The following is a 13,963-nucleotide window of genomic DNA, read 5'->3' on the forward strand; positions in this document are numbered from 1 at the left end:
ATAGAGCAAGTAGGGACTAAGAGCCTTCTCAATCTTCCAACAGAATTCTGACTTTCACTCACACTGGATGAGAATTCCAGAAAGGGCCTGCTTGAACTTCTCCTTTGCTTCTTCCATGTCTTTCTCATGGGCAGCTTTCTCATTCACCAGGCGGCGCACGTGGCTGTTGGCTGACTGGATCATGGAGTAGAAGTTGTTGGCACTGCGACGGTTCACCTCCCCCCGTTCTATCCAGGTGAGCAAGGTCTGTACAGCCTCAGAGAATTTAGAATCATCTAAAGAAAAAGAGTTTATTTTGAAGACCATTAAAGGTGAGCAAATCTTGATCTATTTTCCTAGTATGCTGGCCATGATGGCCTTTTGGCAGTGGTGTTAAATTGCTGAGGATGAGGAGACACATGTGTACATATGTTCACATCCAGGCAGCAGGCAGGAAAGAATGAAAGGCTCAAAAGATAGTCAGATTGGTTGTGGTTTATGAAGAATTTTAGGAAGAGCATTATTTCTTCTTTACTTAAAACTTTTTTGTATTAATATAATAGTTTTCACATATTTCAAATTTCTTAACCTCTCTGTGTGAGTGTGTGTGATTGTGATTGTGTGTGTGCATGTGTGTGTGTGTGCATGAGAGAGAGAGACAGAGACAGAGAGAGAGAGAGGAATTAGCAGTGAAACTTCAGAATCCTAAAATATTGTGTTTTAATTAGAAAAAGCAAACTTGAACTGAATTCTATAATCTTGTGTTTTAATTAGAAAAAGCAAACTTGAACAAGTTTAACATGAATTTGACAATAACTTTGCCCTGGATCCCTGGAGTCCATGGATCCATGGGAGTAGCCTTAGGAAGGACTTAAGTGGGTAACTCCTTAGGTATAAACACTTAAATCTTCAACTTTGTATAACATTACTTCTGTATCCAATCTGTAGCTTCAAGCCTTCCACTCAATACCATTCATGATCTATTTTGATGTAATTCATTTTATTTCTATATTTCTTCACATCCTTTTCTGTTGCCTGCAGATCCCTCCACATAGAGATCTGTAGCTAGGGAAGCGCTACTCTCTGATGTTAAGATAGCAACAGAGCTCTTGCAAAGCTGCTGGCTCAGTTCCCTGATATAGCCACTTAAACATTTTGCTGTGAAAGACACTGGAGAGGGACAGTCCATTAGCATCTCATTGTAACCTCCTTTCAGGGCTTCACATATCTCTCTAGCCAGAGACCATTACATCAAGTGGAAATATCTCTTACTGCAATTTGAACCTCTTGCCTCTTGTCCTTTTATCAATGCACACCTATAACAAGAGATCAGCCTCCTCTTTACGGCAGCTGTTTATTTCATTACTTAGATGCAGTTTTTATGTTGATTCACACTTCTTGCTTCTCCTGAGGATTTCACAACCAGCCAATTCATTTTTTAAAAAACTTAAATTGTTTTGTTTGGTGTCATGTGAAAAGGCAAGTCTTAGACTTGGCTTCTTACCAATGCTTTCAGCCTTTTCAATTTTTCAAAATGTACCAGAGATAACTCTGTGTCTCTATTCTGAACTCTATGTTTTCTGCTTTTCTCTCATAGGAAGTCAAAGTAAATCCAAGAGATTTCATAGGTTTCTTAATGTGTGAATTTCTTAGGCTGTGTGGTGCAAACAAGTTTGGTGAATAAGACATATTTGGAATGTGGAATTTGCAGTATCTTGCTGAGCTGAAGCAAGGAAAATTCATACCATAGAGTGGGGTTGGTGTCATCAATAAGATCAATGGGCCACCAGCATACATTCAATAAAATCGGTCATACTCAGAAAATGAGAAAGACTGGATTTAAGCTACTAAGACAGGAAACCAGGCAGGGAAATTAATGTTAAATTAGCAAAATGGGTCTGAGAGTCAAACAAAGGGAACAGGAATCAAAACTAAAGGGAAACAGTCCAAATTAGCAATGTCTAGAAGTCTCCATAGTCACTGTGTGAAATAAATTGGCCTTCTTAAGTGATTTAAAAAGTTTTCTTTTGGTTGATAGTGGCTAATGCTTTGAGTAATCTAAGAAGAATGTACACATTGAGTGATTACTGGGTTTCCATTTTCTTATCTTTAAAATAGGGACTTGGAGTGCCGAGCAGTGGTACAATAGTAAAATGTGACACTCTACGAGGCTGACCCAAATGGAAAGGTTCCCGGTTTGTGTTGGAGACCTCTGTGAGTATCCTGGGTATGTGTTTACCCATGATCTGGGACTGGCTGTGGCTGAAGGTGGATCATGGCACCAAGACCCTGTTGGGGGTTTTCTCTCTCACTCTCTCTCTCTGTCTCTCTCTCTCTGTCTCCTGCTATTTTCCCCTGTCTCGTGGAATAAATAAATAAATAAATAAACAAACAAACTTCAACATGTGTATTTTACCAGAGTTTTTCAGGGTCACGTCAAATTCTGTCATTCTGATTCACTAATTTGATTTAGAATTCAAACCTAAGTTTCATCCACTATGAAATGGAGTGCTTTCAGGTCTCAAAGTATGGATCACACTTAAATTATCTGATATGGATAAGTGGGAAAATCCAGTTACCCTGTTACTTCCTAGTTACCCAATGTCTTGAGAAAAAAAAATGCCACCCTTGAGATGATAAAGGAACAGAAGCACAGTTGGCAGGGATTAATTTCCTAGTTCTTGAGTTAGTAGGTATATCTCTCTTTCTACAAGGCTCCAACACAAGAAATACTCATAATCCATTATTTGGAAATTGAAAGGGTAACTGCCAACAACACAATTATATTTATTAAACGTCCTCAGAGAAAAGAGTTTTTTTAATCATGAAGCTTGAGTGCTTTCTATACCTTTTAATTTTTCAGCAACAATACTGCATTCATGATCTGAATAGTGAACCACAGGGGGTGGGGATGGTGGACGCAATCTTTCTTCTTCCATCCTTCTACGATGGCGCTCCTCTCTTGCTAGCATACGCTGTTTACACTCCCATTCATACAGGTCATCTCGAGCCTGTGCAAAATCAACATGAAGCCGACCTGTGTCCTTCTTGTCAGTACTAGAGCCTAGGCGAATGCGATAACCTAAATTCATAAGAGAGGGAGGGAGAAGTACAAAAACAGCCCAGTGAGTAAGTAACTTTAATATGTTTTCGAGTTCAGTGTTTTAAATATAGTTGCAGCAGTTCCCAGTGATTTACATATCCCAAATTCCTCCCTATGCCTAGCAAGATGAACCATCAAGAGATTTGGATTACAGTCTCATCTCTGATAATAGTTTACTATTCTATGGGCTGGGTGGGTCAGATTTATTCTCAGATGTTCCATTCCTCCATCTGCATCTCAGCTCTGGCTGACAATGGCTCTCTGAGTATTGCTATGATGAGCCCTAATGTGACACCCTAGGCTGGGAAGAATGAAAACAGTGGCTTCAAACTAAGGTGTCGTTGGATAACTTCCACAGTATTAGATATACTAGCACACAAATTTTGGTAAAATTTAAATGTATTAATCAAATATTTCAATTTCTAAAATTGCTTCCTAGATGCATTTGACAACTCTGAAACTCCCCCCGCCCCCGGAGAAAAAAAAATTTGATATGATGGAAAGTGACAGGTGACCCAGGTGATAGATAATCTGACATCCTTAAAAAAGGTATTATTGCAATGTATTAGTATAGTACTGGTATTCAGAAAACGAGGACTTCAACTCCGTATCTCCACTCATTGTGCCAGATATATAGTACTCAAGTCAAGTCTCTTAACAAAAAGTGGGGAAAAACAAAAAGCTCCAAACATTTGTTGAACACTTTTAAAATTTCAAGGACTTAGCTACATTCTCCCACACGTATTTATTTCACTTCATTCTTAAATTAGCTTGTAGAGTAAATATTTTACCAAAAATGAAACTGAGTATCAGAGAGGTTAGAGAGGTTAAACTGCTTGCCCCATGTCAAACGACTAGCAAGCAGTAGAGCTGGGAATTGAATCCAGGATGTTAGACTCCAAGTCCATTGAGATTTACTCTACCTGGCTAAGGTAGAGTAACAGGGGTTATCTCTGCCTTCCTCCATTAAACAACTAAAAATATGGATAAAATACATAAAAGAATAGTTTTTAAGAAGCTAAACATGAGACAATAAAGACAGTGACCACTGAGTGACAAGAACTAAATACAGTGATCCCTATGATTGCTCTAGCCGTAGCTTATTGCCTAGAGAGAATTTCCAGGCCCCAGCACAGAGAGGGGAGCTCAGGGAGAACATGGCGTTCTCCCCAAGCTGAAGAGACTGAACTGGGCGTCCAGGAAGGTGATGGCAGAAAGAGTTCCTAAGACAGAGTATCAGAAAGAAGAAAGCTGCACAGGTCTGCAGGGTCCTACAGCATTACTTAGCTGAGACTTGATGTCTACATGTATGTTATAGGCAATAATCTCTGGAGTTCATACAGGGCTAGAAAAGGACCAACCAGAGCAGAAAATCTCATGCTTTGGAGTACTGGATAATCAGAAGGGTTTTGCCTCAATAATGGAGAAAATTTAGACCTAGATTAAAGTGCTCTGGTTCTGCTGAACAAAACTTAAAAGCAAGACCTAAAAAACTCAAAATTGTACTTGATTGCATCACAGAACAAAGCTCAAGAATATTTAAAGGAATTAAAGAATACCTGCCACCTGGGCCAGTCCCATAGCCTAGTGGTTAAGAGAGCTGTATCTCACATGGCTGACCACAGTTCAAATCCCAGGCCTGGTGGTTTAAAAAACATGTGGGCATGTGTATATGTGTGCCCCAAATCCTGACAGGATGGAGAAATGAAGAAGACAGGGTTGCGGCATGACCACGCCCAATTGAGGGGTACTTTCTCTCTGCTTCTATCTGTGTCTCCCTGTGGTGAGTATTTATGTCTTCTGGCAAGAATAATAGTAATAAAATCTATCACCAAATAAAGTAAAATTGAAAATATCTGGTAGAAAATAAAAAATAACCTGGCACGTAAAGAAGTAAGAAAATATAATCCATAATAAAGATTTGAAAAATTAGTCAATCAAAACAGACCATGATGTAATACAGATAATATAACTAATAATGATATAAAGGCAACTATTAAAGCTGGACTTCATATATTCAGAAGCTGGACAAAAAACTGAACATATTATATAGAAACATGAAAGATATGAAAAGAACCAATATTAAATCTCTAGAGATTTAAGCTTTAATGTCTAAGCTGAAAAAGAAAAAAAAGGACTAGCTAGGACTGGTGGTAAGTTAGACATTACAGCAGAAAAAAATGAACAAATTTGAAGATATAGCAATTGAACCAATTCAAACTGAAATGAAGAGAGAAATGACTGAAAAGAAAAAATGAGCAGACTACCAGTGAGCTGTGAGACAACTTCAGGAGGCCTAATATGTACCTCACTGGAGTTCTGAAACAGAGGCGAGAGGGGAGGGAACTGAAAAAATATCTAAAGAAATAACAGGGGGATGGAGAGGAGATTTTCAAATTTAATAAAGACTGACAGATCCAAGTTCAATGAACTCCAAACAACAAACTTGCAGAACATTACACCAACGCACATCATAATTTAATTGCTCAACACCAACAATAAGGAGAATATCTTAAAAGTAGCCGTAAACAAAAGACATATTATGTATAGAGAAATAAAGATAATGTCCTATTTCTTGTTGGAAACAATGTAAACAGAAGATAGTGGGACAACATCTGAAAGAAGGAAAACAAAAAACTGTTAAACTAGAATTCTATACCCAGGAAATTATTTTTCAAAAACAAAGGTGAAATAAATTCTTTTTCAAATATACAAATGCTGAAAGAATTTGTCAGGAGCAGACCTGTACTACTTTAAAAAAATGTTAAAGGAAATTTAAGCATAGGGAAAATGATACCAAATGAGAATCTGGATCTATACAAAGGACGGAAGAGCATACATAATGTATGATTTCATTTATATGAAGCTCCAGAAAACTGCATGCTATTCTGATAGAGAACAGATAAGTGGTTGCTGGAGAGGGAAGAAGGAGGGGTAGAAGGAAGGCATTACAAAAAGGGGAAGGAAGCTTTTGAAGGTGGTAGACAGATACATTATTTTGGTTATTGGTGATGGTTTCACACCTATATGCGTATGTCAAAGCTATACAACTCTATTTTTGAAATATAGGAAGGTTATTATATACCAATTATTATATATCAATAAACTTCATATGAAGAATAATGTCCAGTAACACTAAAGTTGCCACACATTCCTTTTAGAAAGAGAGAGAATAAATACATTTCCAAAGCAAACTTTCCTAGAGTTCTTTACAGTTTATGATGCATTTGCACATCCATTCATCTTATTTGATCATTTGAGCCATTAGAAAAATAGAGCTATAGGGGCCAGCAGGTAGCATGGAGGTTAAGGCTCTGGACTCCACAGGGCTGATTGGAATTTGAGTCCCAGAAATGGCGGCTTGCTTTCTCACTTTCCCGCTCCCTTTTTCTGTCTCTCTCTGGTGAGTGCATTTGCCGTAGGCAAATTTAAAAAATAATAATCATAAATAAAATTAAATAATAATTTTTAAAAAGAAAAATAAAGCTACTAATGATTACCTTACCTATTCTCCCAGGATTATGGAGAGGATCAAAAGACAGGATGATATGAAAGCTCTATGTAATCCACACTGAAGATGCGATGGGAGATGGGAGGACAGTGCCAGTTCCCACTGATGCACCAATGCCAGTAGAAAAAAAATGATTACTTTTACATTTTATAGCCCCTTTCTAAAGGATTTTTGTTTGTTTAAACTGCTATTTTTTACAATGTGAGATAACAGCCACCACATGAAAGAGAATTTCAGCAATTGTCAACTTTTAGCAAGCAAGTTCAAATGGAAAGGGGAAAGTTCGGTTATTTTATCATCACTGATGGCAACCCTGAGAATGTTTCTAGGAGGTGGCTATTAACAGAGAACTGATTTCCATGATATTTAGATGGATGCCTCCAGAGCAGTATGTTGTCTTTTACATAAAACTATTCAGGGCTTTTTGAGACCTTTACATTCTTATTCAAATAGTCTACTGTGGAATGCTCTGTCAGTTGCTAAGTGCTGTAAAATCTAACTACTGAAGATTAGACAGCACTTAGCAACTGTAATAAGAGTATTCTACATCTTTCTCCTCTCCTTCCCCGTTACTAGCCCACTTTTTACAATCCTCATTACCTTTTCCCTGGCCTATTGTAGCAGGCTTCTAGCTGACCTCTTCTTTCTCTCCTCTCTAATCCATTTTTACTCAGAACTGTCAGAAGAATCTCTCAGAAACAATCATCTTCCTTCTTCAAAAATGTCTTCAGCACTTCCCCAATACCTGAGGAGTACAGACCCAACTGTTAAGCCTTTCGAAGCGTGCTGATGATGTTTCTCCTCCTCCTCTCGAAAAGCCTTAGTTGATATGTTTAAGTATACACCATATTTTCCATCTCCATGTCCTACAAACCACTACTCATTACTTTCTGAATGTTTGCCACCTTTGTTTCTTTGTGCATTCTGTTTCTGTGCCCCACTGTCCACAAGTAAATGCTTGATTTGTGTCAAAGACTTGGTCCAAATGCTACCTTTCCTGACACTACCAGCTGGAGTAGAAACATTCCCCCCCCCCCCCTTTCTTCTCTTCCCTGCTCACTGAAGGCACCTATAGCTTTCAATCTCTTATCAGCAGTTAGTGTATCTTATCAGTGTCTTGAGTAATGCCTGACACTGAATAAATGTTTCTTTAATAAATGAATGTATAACTGCATAGTTACCCTAAATTCATGAGGAACTAGGTTTTATTCATTTTCCACTCTGTACAACATCTAACACAATAGTTTATGCAAAAAGGACATCTAAAAAGCAACTGTGGTATGAAGATGGTGCCATTGTAAAATACCTAACACTTGCTCCCAATTCTTCCAAATCATTACCCTTATGCAAGGAAGTTGTTAATTGTTCTATGCCCTTTACAATTATCCTGTCTTCTTCCTTCTGGCCTATTTGCCCACAGCCCATAAAGAACAATATCAGGGGCCGGCAACTGGCGTTGTGTATAAGGGCACTGGATTCCCACATGGCTGACCACAGTTCGAGTCTCGGACCTGGTGGCTTGCTTTCTCTCTCTCTCTCTCTCTCTCTGTGTGTGTGTGTCTTTCTGGTCAAATTTTAAAAAAAGAATGAATAAATAAATAAATAATTCTTTTTTCTTTTTTTGGAGAGGTTTTTGCTATAGGGCGCGTGCATTCGCCAGACAGACAGAAAGAGACAGAGAGACAGAAAGCAAGAAATCACCCCCCAGGGGGGATGACCACGTCGCAATCCCTTCTCCTCTATTCTCCTCCCGGGATCTTGAGGACACACGCACACGCACCCGGCGTGAGTTTAAGCCACCGGGTCTGGGATGCGAACGGATACACGGTAGTCCAGTGACATAGCCATTACGCTAACTGCTGGTTCCAATAAATAATTCTTTTTTTTTTTTAAAAAAAAGAATATCAATTCAAAGTAAGTAAAAGATTGGCCATGAAATGTTATCTTGAAATCAACTCAAAAGGCAAGGGGCTTCAGTTTATCATACCAATATAAATCATTCCAATAACAATCCTTTGCCTCATTCCAATAACAATCCTTTGCCTCAATTGCCCCAAATCTGAACTTTCCCTTAAGCAGAATATTTTATGCAAAGTAGTTCTTACTTTCTCTCTATTCCAACTGCTGTGCTATGTAAGTCACTATCCTTTCTGGGTTCGATTAATGTTACAGTTGGTCTATTTATCTCCAATCTACCATCATTGCCTATACCTTTCAGTTCATCTTCTACTCAGAAGTAATATTTCTAAGGTTATTTCACTCTATTTCTTAAAATCCTCCAGAGGCTACAGATTTTTGTATGGTGATTTTGTATCCTGCTACTTTACTATATTCATTTATCTCTTCCAGGAGTTCTTTTTGTGGATATCTTTGGATCTTCTATCTATATAATCATATCATCTGTAAACAGAGATAATTTCACCTCTTCTTTGTCTATTTGAATGCCTTTTATTTAATTCTCTTTTCTGATTACATTGGCTAAGACTTCCAGTACTATATTGAAAAGGAGTGGAAAAAGTGGGTAGCCTTGTCCTATATCAGGTTTTAATGGAAAAGATTTCAGCTTTTCCCCATTCAGTATGATGCTATAGTTATTAGTTCTTCATAGATGGCTTTTATTGTGTTGAGATATATCCCTTCTATGTTGATTTTGCTGAGAGTCTTGATCATGTAGGGACGTTGTATTTTATCAAATGCTTTCTCTGCATCAATTGCTATGATCATATGGTTTCTATCTTTCTTTCTGTTAATATGGTATATTACATTTATGGTTTTGTGTATGTTGAACCACCCCCTTGCATCCCTGGAATAAAGCCTACCTGGTTGTGATATGTAATCTTACTTATGTGTCATTGGATATGATTTGCTAGCATCTTCTTGAGAATTTTTGCATCTATATTCATCAGTGACATTGGCCTGTAGCTTTCCTTTTTTGTCATGTCCTTGTCTGTTTGGGGAATGAAGGTGATGGAGATTTTATAATTTCTTTTTGGATCTTTAGAAATAGTTCTACACACCAACAACAAGAAGATTGAGGCAGAACTGAAGAAAGTCATTGCATTTACCATAGCAAAAATAAATAAATAAATAAATAAATAAATAAATAAACAAATAAGATACTTAGGAATAACTAACCAAAGAAGTCAAAGACCTCTACAAGAAAAACTAGGAAAATCTTTAAAAAAACATTGAAAATGCCCCCAAAAGTGGGAGGACATCCCATGTTCCTGGATCATAAGAAGTAATATGATCAAAATGACAATTCAACCAAAATTAATCTATATATTTAATGGAATCCCAAACAAAGTACTGCAGATATTTTCCCCAGATCTAGAAAAGGCAATAATAGAATTTGTCTGGAATGATAAAAGACCCCGAATTGTCAAGGCAATCATGTTCAAGAAGAGTGGAGTAGGAGGCACCTCACTCCCTGACCCCAAAATATATTACAAAGCTGTGATAATCAAAACAGCAGGATACTGGCATAAAAACAGACATGTGGACTAATGGAACAGAATTGAAAACCCAGAAATAAACCCCAAAGCATACAGCTAACTGATTTTTGACAAAGGGCACCAGCCAATTGACTGGTAAAAAGAAAACCTCTTTAGCAAATGCTGCTGGAAAAACTGGGTATCCACCTGTAAAAAGATGAAACTGAACCCTTGTCTCTCACCATTAATGAAAATCAACTCAAAATAAATTAAAGATGTAACCTAAGACCTCAAACTATGAAACTACTGGTGGAAAATGCAGAGGAAACTCTTAGAGGCACTAGAGTAGGCAAAGACTTCTTAAATAAGACCCCTGAAGCACAGGCAATAATCCCAAAAATATACAAGTGGGATTACATCAGATTAAGAAGCTTCTGCACAGTAAAAAAAAATAATAATGGTTAGGGTAAGTTGACAACCCTTGGAATGGGAGAATATATTTGCAAACTATGTCAGAGACAAAGCATTGATAATATCAGAATATACAGAGAACTCAAATGGCTTACCTAAAAAAAAAAACCTAATCAACCCAATGAAAAGATGGGCAAATGAGCTGAACAGACAACTCTCTAAGAGAGACATATGAATGGCCAAAAAGCATATGAAAAAATGTGCATCATCCTTTATCATAAGGGAAACGCAAATCAAAACCACAGTGAGATACTAACTAACCCCAGTCAGAATGGCTAAGATTGAAAAAAGAAAAAATGAGAAGTGCTGGTGAGGCCATGGTGAAAAGGGAACTCTTCTCCACTGCTGGTGGAAATGTAAATGAGTACAGCCATTGTAGAGAACATAAGGAGATTCCTAAAAGACCTACAAATAGAACTACTATATGATCCAGCAATTTCACTCCTGGGTGGAGAGGAGAATGCTCCAAAGGGCAGGAGTATACTCAGTTGGGAAAGTGCTTGGACACCCACATTTATTGTGGCATTATTCACAATTGCTAAGACATAGAACTAATCCAAATGTCCATGTACATATGAATTGCAAAAATATGGCACATGTACACTATGAAATACTACTCAACCATAGGAAAAAACAACAACATCCTGGCATTTGATAGAAAGTTGATGAATATTCAAGATTTACTTCAGAGTAAAGCAAGTCAGTCTATGAAAGAGAGACATGGTATGTCCCCACTTAATATATATCAAATGTCCACACTTTATGGTGAAAACTGAAATATTGGAGGATAATGAAGCATGGAAAATGGTTGCAGATACTGGATACAGTGTGGGAAGAGGTTGGGAACTGGGTGTGTGTGAGAGGAAGGGAATCAAAGAGAAAAATAGAGAGGCAGGATATCTGGGGGACACAGAAGAGGAGGACTGTCTATTGATGATAGCGTGTATGATATCTTTAACTGGACTGGTATGCAGTGTGTTTATGCTGGGAAAATTCATTTTACAAGCTGTGTTGATGTACAGTGAATAAATGTATAAAATAAACTAGAAAACAAAAACAAACAAAAAATCCTCTACTGGCTTCCAGAATAAAATTCATTATCATATGATATAAGGCTCGACATAATTTGGTATTATTTATCTCTCAGACTTCATTTTCCTCCACTGCCCCTATCTTATTTACTATGCTCCAGTTATGTTAACTTTCTATCCTCTGATTAAATGTGCCAAGTCCATTTTCATCTCAGGGCCTTTGGCTTACTACTCCTTATTATGTAATGCTCTTCCCCAAAATGTTCACATGGCAATCTGCCTTCATATCATCCACGTCTCTGTTCAAATGTCAGAGAAGACAGTCTTTTCTAACAACTCTACATATATTATTACATTATTCTTTTTTTTATCTTCTTCAGGGAACTTATTAGTACCTGATATGAACTTCTTTGTTTAAATATATACCATATTTTATCAATTCAGAGTGTAGTATCTTTTGGCAGGCAGTCTATCTGCATTGATCTTTGCTGTATCCCCAGCAATCAAGCATTCTGCCTAATAGTCAACAAATAATTGATAACCGATTTTCATAACTATTTTTGAGCATCTACTTTTGTGGCAGGATATGTGCTATGTGCATAAATTTAACATAAAGACACAGCCCCTGCCCATAATGAGTTCACATTCTGGTGCAGGATGGAGAAAGATATAGAAAGAGAGAGTTCTAGCATGGTATAATGGGTGTTATGTTAGGGGGAAGCACCAGGTTCTGTGGAAGCACCAAGGAAGGGGTGCCTAAATCAGCCCAGGGCAGAGTAGGGAGATAAGCTGGAGAAAGGTTCCAGATGACATTATGCTTGAGCTGGAGCTTTAGGGTGTGAAAATATGTGTGGTGGTTGGAGGGTGGAAAAAATAATTCTAGTTAGAAGAAAAGGCATGAAACACCGTGGCACATTCTGGGAACTAGAATTCATTAGCTGTAGTTGAGACCTGGTGTGTGAGGGAAGAACCAGGAGATGACACTAAGAAAGCAGATAATCAAGCTGTTAGCTGCTGCATATAAGAAGTTAGGAATTCCCATAGAGCTATTGAAGACCTTTAAAAGAAGAAGCTGGGCAGGAAGATGCATTTTCCATTTCTGAAGGCAAGAGGAGGTCACATTATGCCCACATTTTAGCTGCTATTACAGATGCAAATACTCTCATTCCCAATCTCTGTGTTGTGCCTGACAGGTACAACCCCCACATCTAAACACCTACCGGACAGATAAAGGGCTTTGTCCACCATGTACTCCTCAGCAAAGCGAATGTGACAGAAGTTCTTTTTGCTCTTTCGAATAGCAATAATCTCACCACACTGTTCAAACACTTCCACGATGATCTGCTCTGTCCCATTTTCAGGCAGGCCGCCCACAAATACTGTTTTGCATCCTGGTGGTCTTTCTCGAGTTGCAGGAGGTGGAAGATCTAAGTGTGAGGGTAAAAGCATTTGAAATTAAAATGTTTGCTTGTTATAGACCTCCCAGAAGCCTATCAGTTCCCAGAGATAGATCTACTGTCCCCATCAAAATTCTGCCTGTGAGTGCCAGGACTATGTGGTCTCTAAGGTGCCCATCTCTGTTACACAGAGCAATGTATGCATGAACCTGAAAATCATTTTAGTCAATGGTTCGGTGACCGTGATAACTAGAGGATAGAAATTCAGATCCCTGACTGTTCCATCTAGAGTTCTTTAGTTTTGCTCCTTACTTGTGTTGTGACAATCTGGCTATATCAACTTTTCAGTATTTTTATGAAAAGGGCAGTTAGTGGCTGAAAACTGCACTCAGTTTAAACTCTTTCAGGAGTTCTCAGAACCAGGATCCTTGAGAGAGGATTTGTAGTTACCATATTCTTTCTGTTCATGCTTAGTGAGTGAACTTATTCAGGATTAATTTGACAATGATGGGGTGAATATTTACAAAAATGTTTATAGTTGTCTAAATGATTTGGCTTAACAAAGTCAGAGTATAAACCATCCTTTTATGTTTTTTCTTTTTATTTTTTTTAATACCAGTGAGCCTTTCTTCAAATATCTGCTGGAGAAGTGAGGTCCAGAGGCAATCTTGCAGCATTTAGAGGGAAGTATGAAAGACAGCAGAGACAGTAAGCTTGTCTGGGAAATCATTAACTAAAGTGAGATAAATTTGGAGACAGAGAGTCATTAAAATCTACTTAATGCCCTGATTCTCCCTTTGCTTTAAAAAATATACTTTCTATCCACTCATCTTATACATAAAGCCTGCTGTATCTGGCAACTCCTTGTTGCTATTTATATGTATCTAAGGATTTTCCAAGCAAAATCCTACAGTTCATAGCCTAACAAAACAATGCATGATGGTCATGGGTTTTTCTAGTGTTGGCTTTGTATCTGCAAGGATTTATTTTGTGTAATCCGTTCTTTCCATTCAGCTCTTAACAACAATTCTCCAAGC

General features: G+C 37.9%; 1 protein-coding gene across 4 annotated transcripts in view; it reads right to left on the minus strand.

The window, feature by feature from the left end:
- Positions 1-13,963, minus strand: part of ENOX2 (ecto-NOX disulfide-thiol exchanger 2) — a 348,870-nt gene that overhangs the window by 57,492 nt on the left and 277,415 nt on the right. For all 4 annotated transcript variants that reach the window (XM_027767236.1, XM_027767234.1, XM_027767235.1 and 1 more), the window contains 3 exons: positions 12,750-12,956; positions 2,828-3,061; positions 63-275 (listed from right to left, as the gene is read on the minus strand). In XM_027767236.1, the coding sequence (XP_027623037.1) occupies positions 63-275; positions 2,828-3,061; positions 12,750-12,956 (654 nt within the window). The remainder of the gene's footprint in view (positions 1-62; positions 276-2,827; positions 3,062-12,749; positions 12,957-13,963) is intronic.

The sequence above is a fragment of the Tupaia chinensis genome, unplaced genomic scaffold, assembly GCF_000334495.1.
Source record: "Tupaia chinensis unplaced genomic scaffold, TupChi_1.0 Scaffold144058_2, whole genome shotgun sequence".
In the NCBI taxonomy this organism is placed as follows: domain Eukaryota; kingdom Metazoa; phylum Chordata; class Mammalia; order Scandentia; family Tupaiidae; genus Tupaia; species Tupaia belangeri.